This window comes from Scophthalmus maximus, chromosome 13 (assembly GCF_022379125.1).
Source record: "Scophthalmus maximus strain ysfricsl-2021 chromosome 13, ASM2237912v1, whole genome shotgun sequence".
NCBI lineage: Eukaryota > Metazoa > Chordata > Actinopteri > Pleuronectiformes > Scophthalmidae > Scophthalmus > Scophthalmus maximus.
Window position 1 is genome coordinate 17,083 of NC_061527.1, and position 18,866 is coordinate 35,948.

The following is an 18,866-nucleotide window of genomic DNA, read 5'->3' on the forward strand; positions in this document are numbered from 1 at the left end:
GGAACGTCCAGATATAAAGGAGCTGATGTTGGTTCTGAGTTGGACAGAAGGTGATTGATTGATCTTCACCTGAAGAGAAAATCAATCAGTGAAGCTGAAGTTTAATTCCCTTAGAGTTTGTATCTGCGAATCAAATCAGTTTGTCAAGTTTCAATCAACCGAGTCAAACTGAGACGGTAACTGATCAAACTGATCTGTTTGATCAGTTCAGTTTGTCAAAGACTCGTCACATTAAGGTAACTTCTTCTTGTTTGATATTTCTGATTCATATTTGTGAAATGACTCTTAATAAACAGAATAAACAATAAAGTCTGGTTTGCATCACTTCTGTGGTTTTATTTGATGACAGCAGGAACAGGAAGCTGAGCTCTTCCTGTCACACGTACCATAAACGTTAAGATCAGACATGCAGCCAACTCACTTCCTGCTGCTGCTTCACATTAAAAGCCTCCAAGGGTCCCCTGACAAAAGGCTTTTATTGTGAAGCAGTGGCAGGAAGTGTGTGGTTTCAATGACAAATTAAAAGTCGAAAAATCCACTGATCAAGAATCTGAAATCTACTGATCGACACGGTTCAGGAAAATAAAGACATAAAATGTCGAGCACTCGTCAGTCAAGTTTTCAGTAAAATTAGGGGAAAAAACTAAATGTAAACAAGAAAACATCAACACAAACAAAACTTTAGTGTTATCGCATTATTAAGTGTTTTCAGATTAAGATCAGGTTGAAACCAGAGTAAACGTGGAGGTTAAAGTGATGTTCAAGTGAAAAGTTAGAACTAAACATGAAATTAAACTAGAGTTAAAGTTGTTTCAAACATTTTGTCTTTAAAATGACCTTTGACCTCTGCAATAACTGTCCAACATTTAAAGAACCAAAAGTCTTTTCAGTCCCACTCAGCAGGAAGAGACCAGGAGAGTCGAGGGAGTCCAGTCTAGACCAGTCCACTACAGTCCAGTAGAGTCCAGTCCAGTCCAGTCCAGCAGAGTCGAGCTCAGTCAAGTCGAGACCAGTCCAGTCCAGTCCAGTCCAGTCCAGCCCAGTAGAGTCCAGTCCAGTTCAGTCCAGTCCAGTCCAGTAGGATCCAGTCCAGTAGAGTCGAGTTGGGTCCAGTCCAGTAGAGTCCAGTCCAGTCCAGTCCAGTAGAGTCCAGTCCAGTTAAGTCCAGTCCAGTCAAGTCCAGTCCAGTCCAGTAGAGTCCAGTCCAGTCTAGTAGAGTCCAGTAGAGTCCAGTCCAGTAGAGTCCATTCCAGTCCAGTCTAGACCAGTCCAGCAGAGTCCAGTCCAGTCGAGTCCAGTTAAGTCCAGCTAAGTCCAGCCTAGTGGTGTCCAGCCCAGTGATGTCCAGTCCAGTCCAGTCTAGACCAGTCCAGCAGAGTCCAGTCCAGTCAAATCCAGTCCAGTAGAGTCCAGTCCAGTCAAGTCCAGTCAAGTCCAGTAGATTCCAGTCCAGTCTAGTAGAGTCGAGTTGAGTCCAGTCCAGTAGCGTCAAGCTCATTCGAGTCGAGTCCAGTCAAGTCCAGCCCAGTAGAGTCTAGTCCAGTCCAGTCCAGTAGAGTCCATTCAAGTCCAGTCCAGTAGAGTCAAGTCCAGTCCAGTCCAGAAGAGTCCAGTCCAGTGGACTCAGGGTTAGGATGAGTTTTGTATTGACAGGAGGAAGCATCAGAGGATGAAGAAAAGGAGGAGAATGACGAAGAGGATGCCAAGCAACACTCCAATAGCGCACCACTGACGACGATCTGTAAAGTCAAAGAGTTAATTACTATCACTTATCACCAACAATAACTTATAACTATAACTAATTAACTTATAACTGTAACTAACAATAAATTATAACTATAACTTATAACTGTAACCAACAATAACTTATACCTATAACTAACTAACTTACAACTATAAACAACGCTAACTTATAACTAACTAACTTATAACTATAACTCACCATAACTTATTTCTATAACTAATTAACTTATAAATATAACCAACGATAACATAACTATAACTAATTAACTTTGAACTATCTCCACACGAGTCTGGTTTTGTTGGAGTTAGTTTCCTGCTCAGTCTCAGTGTTTGTCTGTTGTGTCTGACGTGTCTTGTGTCTCTGAGATAATGTCTCTGGTGTCTGTTGTGTCTCTGAGATAATGTCTCATGTGTCTGTTTTGTCTCTGAGATAATGTCTGTGGTGATTTTGTGCAACACAAACAAAATTGAATTGATTTAATTTAATAACTAACTACAATCATGAAAATAAAAATAACTATAACTATACTGTAACTTACTATAACCACTGACAATACAATTATAACTAGTTAATCAGGGTTATATAGTATATATAGATTATAGTAACCAATAGTTACCAATACTTATCAAACAGAGTGAAAACATTACAGTTGAAAATAAAAAGACTGATTGGTTCTATTCTTTTATTTCTGTCGACTGCTGCTCCAACAGAAAAAATGAGGGTGATATAATGTGTTGCTGGGCAGATTACCACTGGTCATGCGAGACACTTTAGCCAGTTTCTTCATGACGTTGTCCAGTCTGGACTGAGTGTTGTCCACCTCATGGCTGAAGTCGTCCAGCATCCTGCAGGAACAGGAAACAGACGGGTTCAAACTGGGGATTATATTTGGGAAAAGTTTTTTAAAAAAATAAGCATTTTTTAATTTTTTTTTATTGGGTTGTTTGATAAACAAGGTTTTGTCTTTGTGTCACCACCTGTACAGGAATTCATGAAACAGACCCTGATGGTGGCCACTAGAAGAAGCTGGACAATAACACCAGCCCATAACTAGAGAATCCAACTGAGACTCAACTGGGACCTGCAGACTGACCAGACGTCCAGCAACATGGAACAAGCCCAGGTGACAAGTCAGACCAGGACCAGAGGAGCTTCAGTTCTCAGACCTGAAGCTGAAGAGTCAATTTCTCTTACACGGCCTGTTCGTCCAGCTCCATGCCAATCCGCTCCGACATGTTCTTCAGGACTCCGATGGTTCCGGACACCAGCTCCAACTGTTCATCCTGCTGCTCCGCCATCAGCTTAAACACACGACTACATTATCATTCACTCGTATCAACAAACTGAGAAGATGTCATGGTCTGTTTTGTGGTCAGGTGCTACTGTACCTGCTGCTGCACCTGCTGCTCGTCTATAAACTGAGAGTTGACGTTCTGCAGCTGCTGATCCAGTCGGCGGTATTTATCCAGACCAGGCTGCCCAACCGGACCTTTAGCACCGCACTCACCCAGCAGAACCTGGACATCGATGGGACAAACAGCTGCTTCAACAGACAGGATGTGACGTGACCTTCGGTTCTTCAGACAGACGCTGCTAACGCGACTTCTAATGTGTTGACAAGCTGCGCAGCAGATACTCGACTGGCTGACTTCTCCAGTCTGCCCCTGCTGACCCCTGCTGACCCACTCACACCACGACTGTCTGACGTCAACATCTCAGTTCTAAACTGCTTTGACTCTTCTGACAGGAAGTGAGTCGATTCACTCGGTTTCAGATTGGTCGACGTGACAGTTATGTTAAATATGTGAAGATATTTTCTTTAGGTCACAAACAGTCGAGAAGCTGAAATTATTTTTAGTCGCATCACATTTATGTAAATTACTGAATCACAACTGTTCTATTATTAACTGTCTTATTTCTTATCATTATATTTACATATAGTTTATTTGTATTAACTTTTATCGACGTAAAGGTCTTTGAGTTGCACTTGATGTATGAACGGTGTCATATGATTATTATTATTGATCATTGTGGTCATAAGTCAAACCTGTGATCAGCTGTGGGACGTTACCTGTTTGGACGCAGCAGCTGGACTCGACATCCGTTCTTTCATGTCCTTCAAGAGAAACAGACACGTGAGGTCACAGGCAGGTGAGGTCACTGACAGGTGAGGTCACAGACAGGTGAGTTTACCTTCACCGTCTGTCTGGTGCTGGTGATGAAAGCTTTTCTCTTCGTCAGCTCTGCAGCCTCCAGGTTGAACTTTCTGGGATTCGACTCAACGATGCGTTCACTGACCATTAAGAAACAAGTTCATCTTCAAACATTCACACTTAACATCCACCAGCCAGCTGATCACGTCACCTGCGCTCTGTGATTAAAGGATATTGATGGTCTCGTCCAGGTCCTCCAGGTCCCACTCGATGGACCGCAGACTGTTCCTTAGCTCATTGGTCGTCCAGTCCATTTCCTCTTTGGAGGATCCGCCCCCCTCCTGCAGCAGCTCGCTCCATCTGTGATGGAGACTCTGTGCTGCGTTCACTGCCTTCTGTACCTCCCTGTTAAAACATCATACCTCACAGGTTAAACACAGAACAAGTGTCACAGGACAAGTGTCACAGAACAAGTGTCACAGGACAAGTGTCACAGAAAAAGTGTCACAGAACAAGTGTCACAGAACAAGTGTCACAGGACAAGTGTCACAGAACAAGTGTCACAGGACAAGTGTCACAGAACAAGTGTGACAGAACAAGTGTGACAGAACAAGTGTCACAGGACAAGTGTCACAGGACAAGTGTCACAGAACAAGTGTCACAGGACAAGTGTCACAGGACAAGTGTCACAGAACAAGTGTCACAGAACAAGTGTGACAGAACAAGTGTCACAGAACAAGTGTCACAGGACAAGTGTCACAGGACAAGTGTCACAGGACAAGTGTCACAGGACAAGTGTCACAGAACAAGTGTCACAGAACAAGTGTGACAGAACAAGTGTCACAGGACAAGTGTCACAGGACAAGTGTCACAGGACAAGTGTGACAGAACAAGTGTCACAGAACAAGTGTGACAGGACAAGTGTGACAGGACAAGTGTGACAGAACAAGTGTCACAGAACAAGTGTGACAGGACAAGTGTCACAGGACAAGTGTGACAGAACAAGTGTTACAGAACAAGTGTCACAGGACAAGTGTCACAGGACAAGTGTCACAGGACAAGTGTCACAGAACAAGTGTCACAGGACGAGTGTCACAGGACAAGTGTCACAGAACAAGTGTCACAGAACAAGTGTGACAGAACAAGTGTCACAGAACAAGTGTCACAGGACAAGTGTCACAGAACAAGTGTCACAGGACAAGTGTCACAGAACAAGTGTTACAGAACAAGTGTTACAGAACAAGTGTCACAGAACAAGTGTGACAGAACAAGTGTTACAGAACAAGTGTCACAGGACAAGTGTCACAGGACAAGTGTCACAGAACAAGTGTTACAGAACAAGTGTGACGGAACAAGTGTTACAGAACAAGTGTCACAGGACAAGTGTCACAGAACAAGTGTTACAGAACAAGTGTGACAGAACAAGTGTTACAGAACAAGTGTCACAGGACAAGTGTCACAGGACAAGTGTGACAGAACAAGTGTGACAGAACAAGTGTTACAGAACAAGTGTCACAGGACAAGTGTCACAGGACAAGTGTCACAGGACAAGTGTGACAGAACAAGTGTCACAGAACAAGTGTCACAGGACAAGTGTCACAGGACAAGTGTCACAGGACAAGTGTCACAGAACAAGTGTCACAGAACAAGTGTGACAGAACAAGTGTTACAGAACAAGTGTCACAGGACAAGTGTCACAGAACAAGTGTCACAGAACAAGTGTCACAGAACAAGTGTGACAGAACAAGTGTTACAGAACAAGTGTCACAGGACAAGTGTCACAGAACAAGTGTGACAGAACAAGTGTTACAGAACAAGTGTCACAGGACAAGTGTCACAGGACAAGTGTCACAGGACAAGTGTTACAGAACAAGTGTCACAGAACAAGTGTCACAGAACAAGTGTGACAGAACAAGTGTGACAGAACAAGTGTTACAGAACAAGTGTCACAGGACAAGTGTGACAGAACAAGTGTGACAGAACAAGTGTTACAGAACAAGTGTCACAGGACAAGTGTCACAGGACAAGTGTGACAGAACAAGTGTGACAGAACAAGTGTTACAGAACAAGTGTCACAGGACAAGTGTCACAGGACAAGTGTCACAGGACAAGTGTCACAGGACAAGTGTCACAGAACAAGTGTTACAGAACAAGTGTCACAGGACAAGTGTCACAGAACAAGTGTCACAGGACAAGTGTCACAGAACAAGTGTCACAGAACAAGTGTCACAGAACAAGTGTCACAGAACAAGTGTGACAGAACAAGTGTTACAGAACAAGTGTCACAGGACAAGTGTCACAGAACAAGTGTCACAGAACAAGTGTCACAGAACAAGTGTCACAGGACAAGTGTCACAGGACAAGTGTGACAGGACAAGTGTCACAGGACAAGTGTGACAGAACAAGTGTTACAGAACAAGTGTCACAGGACAAGTGTGACAGGACAAGTGTTACAGAACAAGTGTCACAGGACAAGTGTCACAGGACAAGTGTGACAGGACAAGTGTCACAGGACAAGTGTGACAGAACAAGTGTCACAGGACAAGTGTCACAGGACAAGTGTGACAGAACAAGTGTCACAGAACAAGTGTGACAGGACAAGTGTGACAGAACAAGTGTCACAGAACAAGTGTGACAGGACAAGTGTGACAGGACAAGTGTCACAGGACAAGTGTGACAGGACAAGTGTGACAGGACAAGTGTGACAGGACAAGTGTGACAGGACAAGTGTCACAGGACAAGTGTGACAGGACAAGTGTGACAGAACAAGTGTCACAGGACAAGTGTTACAGGACAAGTGTGACAGGACAAGTGTCACAGAACAAGTGTGACAGAACAAGTGTCACAGAACAAGTGTCACAGAACAAGTGTTACAGGACAAGTGTTACAGGACAAGTGTTACAGGACAAGTGTGACAGGACAAGTGTCACAGAACAAGTGTGACAGGACAAGTGTCACAGGACAAGTTTGACAGGACAAGTGTGACAGGACAAGTGTCACAGGACAAGTGTGACAGGACAAGTGTCACAGAACAAGTGTGACAGAACAAGTTTGACAGGACAAGTGTGACAGGACAAGTGTTACAGGACAAGTGTGACAGGACAAGTGTCACAGAACAAGTGTGACAGGACAAGTGTCACAGGACAAGTGTGACAGGACAAGTGTGACAGGACAAGTGTGACAGGACAAGTGTGACAGGACAAGTGTTACAGGACAAGTGTGACAGGACAAGTGTGACAGAACAAGTGTCACAGGACAAGTGTGACAGGACAAGTGTGACAGGACAAGTGTTACAGGACAAGTGTGACAGGACAAGTGTTACACGCCGTCTGATGAATAAACATCTAATCAATAAATGAAATCCATCTATCGTTTCCTCCACACACAATCATCGTCTCATCAGATCAAAACACTCTTCTCACAGGAAATGACAATGTGAAGAGTTTCATAATAAAATCAATAGCATCGATTCACTTCAGATTTTACAAAATAAAAGTCTCACATTTGTCTCCACTTGACTTAAAACTAATGTTTTTTTAATAAACTCAAGAGTGAGACTCCTGTTGAACAAGCTCTGTGCTAACCTGCTAACATGCTAACTCACTCAGAAAACACTTAGCATGTCCGTTAGCTCGATGCTAACCCGTCTGCTGTGAAACTACACCAACTGTTTCTCGTCTCTGCGGACATATCGATTATCGATCGGCCATCAGCGCCTCGTCGCCACACTAGCATGATCCCTGTTAGCCTGTTAGCACGGTGCTCTGACCCTTTGACGACGAAGAAAGGGTCTTCCATGGACATGTTTCTGGTTCTGGTTCTGGTTCTGGTTCAGTCTCCGCACGGCTCCATCCTCACACTCTGCTCCGGCTCCGTTTCAACAAACTTTATTGATCAATCTCCGACTTTGTCTTCATCGAACCCGCAGCTTTGTTTACATGCAGCTGCGGCTTCCGTAGCGGAAATCACCCCGTGACGTCACATGCACGTTGTCCTGGGCAACAGAACCAAAGATTATTACAGCTGATTCAAACTTCTGAATCACAAACAAACATATGTCATGAAGACTTGATCATTGCCAAACAGATCATCATGTTATTGATGTGTGAAATATGTCACCAGTGTTGTTATATCACTCCAACACAGTAGGTGGCGGTAGTGATCCTGAAAGCAGAAGCAGAAGAGGAAGAAGAAGAAGAAGAAGAAGACCGGTGGTCCCGCGATACTTCCTTCAACGAGAGTTAGTTTGTTTCCTTTGTGTAGCGCGAGAGCAGCTAACAGCTAATCTGCGTCTTCAAACCGCAGCGAGCGTCGCATCAGCACAACATCCATCCGTGGATCCACCTCAGACCGGTCAGACCGACTCACCTGTGCGCCACTCGTTCAGGTGAGAGCTCGTGTTAGCCTCTGTAAGCGTTAGCTACATATTAGCCGGTTGGCCTCGTTGTGAGGCCACGCGGCTAACGTGGCGCTAGCGCTAGGTCGGTGTTAGCTTGTCGTTATCTCGGTGCATCGAAATCTTTTGTTATTTCAACTCAGTTTACCTGTTTACCAAAGTGATCCGGGTTAACTCACTGTGCGGGGTCTGGGTCTGAGTGTGGTCCGGATCAGACCCGGGGCATAGAGTGATCCGGGGCTTAGTCTGATCCGGATCAGACTCTGGAACCTTTCAGAAACAATCTGTTTCTACTGGTGAAGATAAATATTATTGATACTGTTACGACCGTTAAAACCTAAATCTGAATTCATCAGACCTGAACCACATCTGACCTCCAGGTTTAAACCAGGTTCCATCTGAACCAGATTATCTTTTCGAGTCTGATCTACTTCACTTATCACTGCTGATCAGATCGATCATGATCAATAACATGTTTTCTTTCAGACAGTGAATCACCTGAGTTGTTTCCATGGCTTTAAGAAGAGGACACATCAGGTACCTGAAGGTGAGTCGATTGATATAGACCCCCCTCTACTGTACTGACCCCCCTTCTTTACTGACCCCCTCTACTGTACTGACCCCCTCTTCTTTACTGACCCCCTCTACTGTACTGACCCCCTCTTCTTTACTGACCCCCTCTACTGTACTGACCCCCTCTACTGTACTGACCCCCCTTCTTTACTGACCCCCCTTCTTTACTGACCCCCTCTACTGTACTGACCCCCCTTCTTTACTGACCCCCTCTTCTTTACTGACCCCCTCTACTCTACTGACCCCCTCTTCTTTACTGACCCCCTCTACTGTACTGACCCCCTCTTCTTTACTGACCCCCTCTTCTTTACTGACCCCCTCTACTGTACTGACCCCCTCTTCTTTACTGACCCCCCTTCTTTACTGACCCCCCTTCTTTACTGACCCCCTCTACTGTACTGACCCCCTCTACTGTACTGACCCCCCTTCTTTACTGACCCCCTCTACTGTACTGACCCCCTCTACTGTACTGACCCCCCTTCTTTACTGACCCCCTCTACTGTACTGACCCCCTCTACTGTACTGACCCCCCTTCTTTACTGACCCCCCTTCTTTACTGACCCCCTCTTCTTTACTGACCCCCTCTTCTTTACTGACCCCCCTTCTTTACTGACCCCCTCTTCTTTACTGACCCCCTCTACTGTACTGACCCCCCTTCTTTACTGACCCCCCTTCTTTACTGACCCCCCTTCTTTACTGACCCCCCTTCTTTACTGACCCCCTCTACTGTACTGACCCCCTCTTCTTTACTGAACCCCTCTTCTTTACTGACCCCCCTTCTTTACTGACCCCCCTTCTTTACTGACCCCCTCTTCTTTACTGACCCCCTCTTCTTTACTGACCCCCTCTACTGTACTGACCCCCTCTTCTTTACTGACCCCCTCTACTGTACTGACCCCCTCTACTGTACTGACCCCCTCTTCTTTACTGACCCCCTCTTCTTTACTGACCCCCCTTCTTTACTGACCCCCTCTACTGTACTGACCCCCCTTCTTTACTGACCCCCTCTACTGTACTGACCCCCCTTCTTTACTGACCCCCCTTCTTTACTGACCCCCTCTACTGTACTGACCCCCTCTTCTTTACTGACACCCTCTACTGTACTGACCCCCCTTCTTTACTGACCCCCTCTACTGTACTGACCCCCCTTCTTTACTGACCCCCCTTCTTTACTGACCCCCTCTACTGTACTGACCCCCCTTCTTTACTGACCCCCTCTACTGTACTGACCCCCTCTTCTTTACTGACCCCCTCTTCTTTACTGACCCCCTCTTCTTTACTGACCCCCTCTACTGTACTGACCCCCCTTCTGTACTGACCCCCCTTCTTTACTGACCCCCTCTACTGTACTGACCCCCCTTCTTTACTGACCCCCCTTCTTTACTGACCCCCCTTCTTTACTGACCCCCTCTACTGTACTGACCCCCTCTACTGTACTGACCCCCTCTTCTTTACTGACCCCCTCTTCTTTACTGACCCCCTCTACTGTACTGACCCCCTCTACTGTACTGACCCCCCTTCTTTACTGAACCCCTCTTCTTTACTGACCCCCTCTACTGTACTGACCCCCCTTCTTTACTGACCCCCTCTTCTTTACTGACCCCCTCTACTGTACTGACCCCCCTTCTTTACTGACCCCCCTTCTTTACTGACCCCCTCTTCTTTACTGACCCCCTCTACTGTACTGACCCCCCTTCTTTACTGACCCCCTCTTCTTTACTGACCCCCTCTACTGTACTGACCCCCCTTCTTTACTGACCCCCCTTCTTTACTGACCCCCTCTTCTTTACTGACCCCCTCTACTGTACTGACCCCCTCTACTGTACTGACCCCCCTTCTTTACTGACCCCCTCTTCTTTACTGACCTCCTCTACTGTACTGACCCCCCTTCTTATCTGAACCCCTCTTCTTTACTGACCCCCTCTATTGTACTGACCCCCTCTACTGTACTGACCCCCCTTCTTTACTGACCCCCTCTTCTTTACTGACCCCCTCTACTGTACTGACCCCCTCTACTGTACTGACCCCCCTTCTTTACTGACCCCCTCTTCTTTACCGAGCCCCTCTATTGTACTGACCCCCTCTACTGTACTGACCCCCCTTCTTTACTGACCCCCTCTTCTTTACTGACCCCCTCTACTGTACTGACCCCCTCTACTGTACTGACCCCCTCTTCTTTACTGACACCCTCTACTGTACTGACCCCCCTTCTTTACTGACACCCTCTACTGTACTGACCCCCCCTTCTTTACTGACCCCCTCTACTGTACTGACCCCCCCTTCTTTACTGACCCCCTCTACTGTACTGACCCCCCTTCTTTACTGACCCCCTCTACTGTACTGACCCCCCTTCTTTACTGACCCCCTCTTCTTTACTGACCCCCTCTACTGTACTGACCCCCCTTCTTTACTGACCCCCTCTTCTTTACTGACCCCCCTCTACTGTACTGACCCCCCCTTCTTTACTGACCCCCTCTACTGTACTGACCCCCCTTCTTTACTGACCCCCTCTACTGTACTGACCCCCCTTCTTTACTGACCCCCTCTTCTTTACTGACCTCCTCTACTGTACTGACCCCCTCTTCTTTACTGACCCCCTCTATTGTACTGACCCCCTCTACTGTACTGACCCCCCTTCTTTACTGACCCCCTCTACTGTACTGACCCCCCCTTCTTCACTGACCCCCTCTACTGTACTGACCCCCCCTTCATTACTGACCCCTTCTACTGTACTGACCCCCCTTCTTTACTGACACCCTCTACTGTACTGACCCCCCTTCTTTACTGACCCCCTCTACTGTACTGACCTCCTCTACTGTACTGACCCCCCTTTCATTACTGAGCCCCTCTACTGTACTGACCCCCCCTTCTTTACTGACCCCCTTCTACTGTACTGACCCCCCTTCTGTAATGACCCCCCCCCCTCTCCTGTCCAGGTTTGCGAGGTGCAGGCGTCTCAGAGTGATGTCAGAGACGCTCAGCTCGTCACCAAAGGAGCCGTTGGAAAGGTGAGTGTTTCCTTCTGATTGACCAAATCTGTTTTCATTCTATAGAGTGTTGGTGATGTAATAACTTGCTGGTGATGTCAAATGGCGACTGTGCTCAGGAGCTGTATGACAACGGCTTCAGTGATCAGCTGATGGAGGACGAGGACGCGAGGACGAACCTGATCGTCAACTATCTTCCTCAGAGTATGAGTCAGGACGAACTGAGGAGTTTGTTCAGCAGCGTCGGAGACGTGGAGTCAGCCAAACTCATCAGGGACAAGGTGGCAGGTAAGTCCCCGCCCACAGCAGTACTTCTTCTACTACTGTACTTCTACTACTACTGTACTGCTAATACTGTACTACTGCTACTGCTGTACTACTACAGTACTACTACAACAATAATAATACTACAGTACTACTGAGGTACAACTACAGTGGTACTACTACAGTGGTACTTATGAGATAATACTACTACCGCAGTACTACTGATGTGGTACTACTACAGTCATACAGTACTACACAGTATTACTGTAGTAGTGATGTCACTGTGTGGATTATAAACCCGTGACAACATCGGTGAGTCACAGCGGTGAGATGTGTAACAGTGATTTTCTGTTTTTCATCAATGAAACTGATTCACAACCCTTTCAAATGAAAACTTAAGTGTTTGGTTCTAATGATGTTTTGTAGAAAACTCTCTCTCTCTTTGTCTCTCGTCCGTTGGTCTTGTGATCAGTAATTGTGATGATGGCACTAATAACTGCAGCGTCAGTCAATATTAAAAACTAGTGTTTTATTATTTTATTTACCAGTGAGACAAACAGTAATCAAAGAATTCATGTGATCCTCACGTCTGAACGCTGGTAACCATGGTGACACCACTGTCTGCTCAGGTTAGTTAGTACAAATACTACAGAGGAAGTAGTGTACAGCACTGGTACTCAATATATATTAGAACTAATACTGCAAGTGGAAATAACTCTTGAGTAGCTGCAGTATTATGTGTATTAGTACTTTGTGTGTATATTTTTTTTCTCTGCTAAGCTGTTTTTTTTATTTATTTTTCTTTGTTTTTAATGAATTCTAATGTTTTTATTTAAAGAACGATTCTGTGATTTTCTCTGAAAAGTATCTGAATATTTTTTACTGTTGTATTTTATTTTTCACCTGACGACAGGAATCTGAACGACGTGGATCAATAATCAATCACCTTTAAATAAAGTTACATTTCTGATTGTTCGTGTTCACGTCGTCTGACCTTTGATGTTTTGTTTTTAATGTACAAAAGTTTCACCTGTTTTTTTATTTTATTTTTCAGGTTTTGAAAATGTTTCTGACGTTTGTAAAGTTTTAAAGATGATTCACTTCTGAACAAGCCCAGAAAATGTTTTTGGATTAATAACGGTGAACTAACTGAAAAGTGAACAGAGAAGCTGATGACGAAGTGTGAGGTCACACAGGATGTCTCACTCTGACTAAAGTTTCAGCGATGGAGCTTGAACTGTTAAAGAACGAGTGCAGAGGTGTTTAAGAACCGGTGAAGAACATTTAAACAACCGGTGGAGCAGCTCCGGTTCTGAGGATTCTGCTCCTGCTGCAGGATTCTGATGTGGGCGGGCCGCTTAAGTTGTAGTCGGAGTCGGCGTGTTTTCTGGGTTTGTTCAGAAGGTGTTTGTTTTTTTCCTGCTGTCATCTGTTGGACGCTGGCGTGTGTGTGTGTGTGCGTGTGCGTACGCAGGATGTGCGGCTGCTGAAGCTCACACACGTTTGTTATTTTATTTTGTTGTTTTCCTTTGTGTTTCTCTAGGCCACAGTTTAGGTTACGGCTTTGTTAACTTTGTTAACCCTAATGATGCAGAGAGAGCTATCAGTACCCTCAATGGCCTGAGGCTACAGTCTAAAACCATCAAGGTAACGTGCCACAGGCTCTTTGATCTTCTCTCACCTGATAGATTTGTTATGTTCCCGGACAGTAGGGGGCGCTCTCACCTGCACTGTCTGATGGATGAAGGTATTTTATACTGTTTTTATTGTCCACACATGTCGACACTGAACCTGTGACTTTCTTCACTTCAGTGTGACCATGTGTCCAACTTTTATTTTGATAGACTGATGCTTTTATTTTGACAAGAGCCCGATGAGCGGAGCCTGTTTGATGCTTTTATTTTCTATCTTTTATTTGGAACAAACTGGTTAAACGACTGTTTTATTGTTTTTCCTTGTTGTTTTTTTTCATGAATATTTAAAAATGTCAGAGGGATTGATTGATGATCAGATTGATTAGACGTCTGAATGTGTTTTATTGTTCCACTTGTTTTTATTTAACATCTCTGTGTCGTGGCAACGTCGGACTGAAACGTAACCTTTCACCTGCTGCAGGTGTCGTTTGCGCGACCGAGCTCCGACACGATCAAAGATGCGAATCTGTACATCAGCGGTTTGCCGAGGACGCTGAGTCAGCCGGAGCTCGAGGACATGTTCACTCGCTTCGGACGCATCATCAACTCCAGAGTTCTGGTGGACCAGGCCTCAGGTGAGTGTGAGTGTCACCGGAACCGTCGTGTGACCTGTCGTAGTCCTGCAGTCCCGACTCTAATCCTGATTCTGATTGGCTGTTCAGGTCTTTCTCGGGGCGTGGCCTTCATCCGGTTTGACAAGCGATCTGAGGCAGAAGACGCCGTCAAACACCTGAACGGGCACACGCCCCCCGGGAACTCTGAGCCAATCACAGTCAAATTTGCTGCCAACCCCAATCAGGGCAGGAACTCTGGAATGATGTCACAGATGTACCACGGCCAATCACGGCGCTTCGGAGGACCTGTCCATCACCAGGCCCAGAGGTTCAGGTACTGTCACTGTGAACTTTCACATTGAAAGTCTCTGATTATAATGTAAAATCTGACTTTTTATTTTGCCCTTTGTTTGGTAATGTTTTCTTTGTGTTGGGTCAAAGTTTCCTACTTGTACTTCCTGTTTGGTTCTAGGTTTTCCCCAATGAGCGTGGACCACATGGGCAGCGGGGGCGGGTCCTCGTCCAACTCGTCTTCTGGTTGGTGCATATTCATTTACAACCTGGGTCAGGAGGCGGACGAGGCCATCCTGTGGCAGATGTTCGGGCCCTTCGGCGCCGTCGTCAACGTGAAAGTGATCCGAGATTTCAACACAAACAAGTGCAAAGGCTTCGGCTTCGTTACCATGACGAACTACGAGGAAGCCGCCATGGCGATCCACAGCCTGAACGGGTACCGAATGGGAGACAAGGTCCTGCAGGTGTCGTTCAAGACCAGTAAGGGACACAAGTAGAGGAGGAAGGAAGAGAGAGAGAGGAGACTGGAGGAGGAGGGAAGAGAAGACTAGAGAAGGGAAGAGAGGAGAGGAGACTAGATAAGCGTCTTGATTTTCTCTGAAACAAACGTAGATTTTTGTTAGTTCTGTTTTTTTCCCAGCATGCTCGGGTTCTTTGACATCACTTGTTGCAAACTGATGGTTACTGATGTAACAGAGTTCACGTGTTGAGTGAAATGGAGGCTGTGGGTCAAAGGTCACTGCATTAGTTGTTTTTTTTTTAAATAAAGTTTATCTCTAACATGTTTTTGATTCCAAGTTAATGCTAATGTGTCAGGTGATGTGCAGCAGTAGGCGGGGTTTAAACATTTTATTTCCTGTTTTTATAATGCTTCATGTCGTGATTCTGTTCATTTGTATTTTATTTTTGTATCAAGTTTATTCAGTAATAAATCTGAACGTTTAGTTTCATCAGTGAAACGTTTATTTATTGAACATGACACGCGTCCGGTCAGTCACATACATGTCCTCTGACATGAAGACAATTCAACCACATACAGGGTGAGGGGTGGCGGTGTATGAAAATGAAAACTAGTGTAAAGTGATGTCATCACATTGTCTGTGGAGAATTAAACAGCAGATAACACATTGCCAATCAGAGCACAGTTCGGTTGTCACAGGTTTTTTCATGTCATGTGACATGGTGACATTCTCCAGCGACACCTAAAGTCTGACATTTCTACCCAGCATGCACTATGAGCAGACGAAACGACAGACGCACTGAGGACGACGTTAGAAAATAATCAGTCATCAAATATTTCAGAAAATTCATAAAGACGTCATGAATTTTTTCTATTAGTCTTAATTAACTTTGTCTCTTACCTTCTGTTCCCATCGTCGCCAGTTGAACAAATAAAGTTTGAAGTTGAAGTGGACAGAGAAGACGGAGACGTTCAGTCGTGAACTGGTTTTACTGGTTTTACAGTTAAATACAAGATGAGTTTTTACTGAAGCGACGGTTCGTCAGCAGAGGCACAAAGAACAAACCCCACCCACTTCAGTCTCTGATTCTGAGTCACACCTCAGGCTCCGCCCCCTTCTGTTACTGCAGGTCACCTGATCACTGGTGTGTTCAGTGACTCTGATGACTGGATCAGTTTAAAACATTACAAACAGGAAGTGAATGAATGACGACTGACAAGCAGGTGGGTCACTGGGAGGGCGCTGTCTGGTTGCTGTCGCGTCTCTTTCTAATTGCTAATGACATAATTCACTTGGTTTGATGAAATGTTTCATGATGATTCATGTTTATAAGTTTACGACACGTTGGAAATAACGGATCACAGGACGGCTGATAGGTGGAGATCAGATCCGAAGCTTACGAGCTGACAGTGAGTACCTGAACGCCACAGCGGACGTCTCGTTTTAAAGGCATGAGCATTTCCTGCCTTCAGTCCTCTGAACGCATCACGAAGGGCGTGGCCTGTAATTCTGATGTATTCAGGGAACACGTCACTGCGATGCATTCAGGGGACACAGGTGATATGCCCTATGGGCAGACGGGACATGAGGTGTGACAGCTGGCGTCATATTGCACAACCAATCATCTCGCTCTTCTGCTGACGTCTGAGGCGTCCACAGACAGTCTGAAGGTTATTGATAAGGCATCCGTTCTGACAGGAAGTCCTGATCCACCGAGACGCTCCACAACAAACTTCCTGTTCTAAGAGTCTTTTTCTTCAAAATAAAAGCAGGTGGAAACAAAAGTCAACACAGTTCAGTTTGTGCTTCAATCTGTCAGAGCCTGATCAACACCCAATCAATGATCAATAACTGATCATGTGATGTGTGGCGACATTACACTGAAAACTCACGTATGATCTTGGTCTCCACAGAAACCATGTTGATGATGTAATACACGTGAGCTTCACATTCACCAGGACTTTTCACTGAATCTCTCACGTGAATGCGATGTGAACTTGAATCGAACCCATCAGTGAATCTGAGGCTCCTCCTGAAAAAACACAACTAAACAATATTCAGAAATTTGCTTCAATTTAAAAGAAGAGAAATGTTCTGATGTGAGGTCAGATAATCAATCACTAATCAATCACCCTGATTATCAGCTGACAGGTGAGATGGTGTCATCAGGACCTGGACTCTCAGGATGGGGTCTGTGCAGTCTGCTGCTGTGACGGTCTACAGTCTGTACCTGGACTCTGTGAGGGGGGGCAGTCTGTCTGCAGCCCTCTGATTGGAGGATCAGCTCCAGCTGGGATTTGATTTTCTACCGAAACAACATTTGGATCTTCGTCTTCACCTCCTGCTGCTGCTGCTGCTGCTCCTGCTCCTCCTGCTGCTCCTCCTCCTGCTGCTGCTGCTCCTCCATCTGCTCCGCCTGATGCTCGTCCTGCTCGTCCTCCTCCTCCTCCTGCTGCTGCTGCTGCTCCTCCTCCTGCTGCTGCTGCTGCTCCTCCTCCTGCTGCTGCTGCTGCTCCTCCTCCTCCTGCTGCTGCTGCTGCTCCTCCTCCTCCTCCTGCTGCTGCTGCTGCTGCTGCTCCTCCGTCTGCTCCGCCTGATGCTCGTCCTACTCCTCCTGCTCCTGCTGCTACTCCTTCTCCTATCCAGAACTCAGCCACCATTCTGATCTCTCCTGCTGACCTATGACTTTCCACTGCCCCTCCTCCACTGATGGAGTCAACAGGGGGGTTGTGGGCGGTGGAGGAAAAAGCTTCAGAGATGATGGCAGCTGTGTGAGCGACCCAGTTCAGCTCTGACCTCACGTCCCCTCCACCTCCTCCTGCTGCTGGAGTGGAAGTGGAGGGGTGCTGAGGCTGGGTGGTGCTGGTGGGTCCTGGTTGGGTGGTGTTGGTCGGTGCAGGTCCAGCAGCAGCAGCGGCGGCAGCGGCGGCAGCAGCGGTGTTGTTGTTCAGATTGTCCTGCAGTGCTGTCTGGTTGACTTGACCCTGACCCTGACCCTGGTCCTGGTCCTGGTTCTGGTTCTGGTTCTGGTTCTGCAGCAGCATCTCCTGGATGCGGATCTGCTGCAGGATGGCAGGAAGCTCGTAGTGGTGGAAGAAGTAGATCATGGAGTGCTGAGTAGGAGGAGGAGGATTAAGAGGTTAGTGATCAGCCATGTTGTGATGTCACGAGGACACGACGACTTCATGCTCTGTTGTTTGTGCGATGATAAAATAAAACATTCAAACGATATAATTTACAAGAATGAAGATTTAAATTGCTGCAGGTCTGAAATATCTGGGTCAGACTCCGATCCTGGATCAGTCCAACCTTCACACTATGTTCTCCTGCAGATCATCTGCTTCTCTGCTCAGGGCTCTTATTTTGAAATCAAAGCAGGGTTGTGGATGATGCTGATGATGGTTCTTACCTGGATGAAGAGCCAGGAGGTGACGAGGGCCAAGCTGCTGTACTGACCGTTAAAACGGTAGTGGTAGGCGTAGAAGGCAAAGTGGTACAGGTAAAAGAACCTGAAACACAAACAGGAGAACATTAGAACCTAAACAAACAAGAGAACATGAGAACCTAAACAAACAGGAGAACATGAGAACTTAAAAAAACAAGACAACATGAGAACTTAAACAAACAGGAGAACATGAGAATTTAAACAAACAGGAGAACATGAGAACTTAAACAAACAGGAGAACATGAGAACCTAAACAAACGGGAGAACATGAGAACCTAAACAAACGGGAGAACATGAGAAC

General features: G+C 46.0%; 2 protein-coding genes across 5 annotated transcripts; one reads left to right on the forward strand and one right to left on the reverse strand.

Moving 5' to 3' along the window:
- Window positions 1-310: 310 nt before the first annotated feature.
- Window positions 311-17,582, reverse strand: stx6 (syntaxin 6). 3 transcript variants are annotated; one of them, XM_035646557.2, is made up of 10 exons: window positions 17,253-17,582; window positions 16,021-17,152; window positions 7,667-7,891; window positions 4,133-4,302; window positions 3,938-4,032; window positions 3,816-3,860; window positions 3,133-3,261; window positions 2,939-3,045; window positions 2,495-2,589; window positions 311-1,739 (listed from the first exon to the last, which is right to left on the reverse strand). In XM_035646557.2, the coding sequence occupies exons 3-10, from the start codon at window positions 7,699-7,701 to the stop codon at window positions 1,663-1,665; spliced, it is 753 nt and encodes a 250-aa protein (XP_035502450.1). In that variant the 5' UTR covers window positions 7,702-7,891; window positions 16,021-17,152; window positions 17,253-17,582; the 3' UTR covers window positions 311-1,662. The 3 variants fall into 3 exon arrangements, with proteins under 3 accessions (XP_035502450.1, XP_035502452.1, XP_035502449.1); XM_035646559.2 differs by having other exon boundaries at window positions 16,021-16,875; window positions 17,013-17,582; XM_035646556.2 differs by having other exon boundaries at window positions 16,021-17,582.
- On the forward strand, window positions 8,118-15,609 carry LOC118317672 (ELAV-like protein 1). 2 transcript variants are annotated; one of them, XM_035646554.2, is made up of 8 exons: window positions 8,118-8,284; window positions 8,780-8,840; window positions 11,803-11,874; window positions 11,973-12,141; window positions 13,661-13,764; window positions 14,233-14,392; window positions 14,474-14,699; window positions 14,838-15,609. In XM_035646554.2, the coding sequence occupies exons 2-8, from the start codon at window positions 8,805-8,807 to the stop codon at window positions 15,154-15,156; spliced, it is 1,086 nt and encodes a 361-aa protein (XP_035502447.1). In that variant the 5' UTR covers window positions 8,118-8,284; window positions 8,780-8,804; the 3' UTR covers window positions 15,157-15,609. The 2 variants fall into 2 exon arrangements, with proteins under 2 accessions (XP_035502447.1, XP_035502448.1); XM_035646555.2 differs by having other exon boundaries at window positions 8,119-8,284; window positions 14,233-14,386.
- Window positions 17,583-18,866: the final 1,284 nt, after the last annotated feature.

Bases quoted from the DNA above. Each gene is read 5' to 3' on its own strand.
- stx6 (XM_035646557.2), bottom strand. From the start codon at position 7,701: ATGTCCATGGAAGACCCTTTCTTCGTCGTCAAAGG. The intron at 2,590-2,938 runs GTAAGAGAAATT...CTGTTCCTGCAG, and splicing joins GAGCTGGACGAACAGGCCGT to GATGCTGGACGACTTCAGCC. The intron at 1,740-2,494 runs GTAATCTGCCCA...TTGACTTTACAG, and splicing joins AGTGTCTCGCATGACCAGTG to ATCGTCGTCAGTGGTGCGCT.
- LOC118317672 (XM_035646554.2), top strand. From the start codon at position 8,805: ATGGCTTTAAGAAGAGGACACATCAGGTACCTGAAG. The intron at 13,765-14,232 runs GTAACGTGCCAC...CACCTGCTGCAG, and splicing joins TACAGTCTAAAACCATCAAG to GTGTCGTTTGCGCGACCGAG. The intron at 14,393-14,473 runs GTGAGTGTCACC...TTGGCTGTTCAG, and splicing joins GGACCAGGCCTCAGGTGAGT to GTCTTTCTCGGGGCGTGGCC.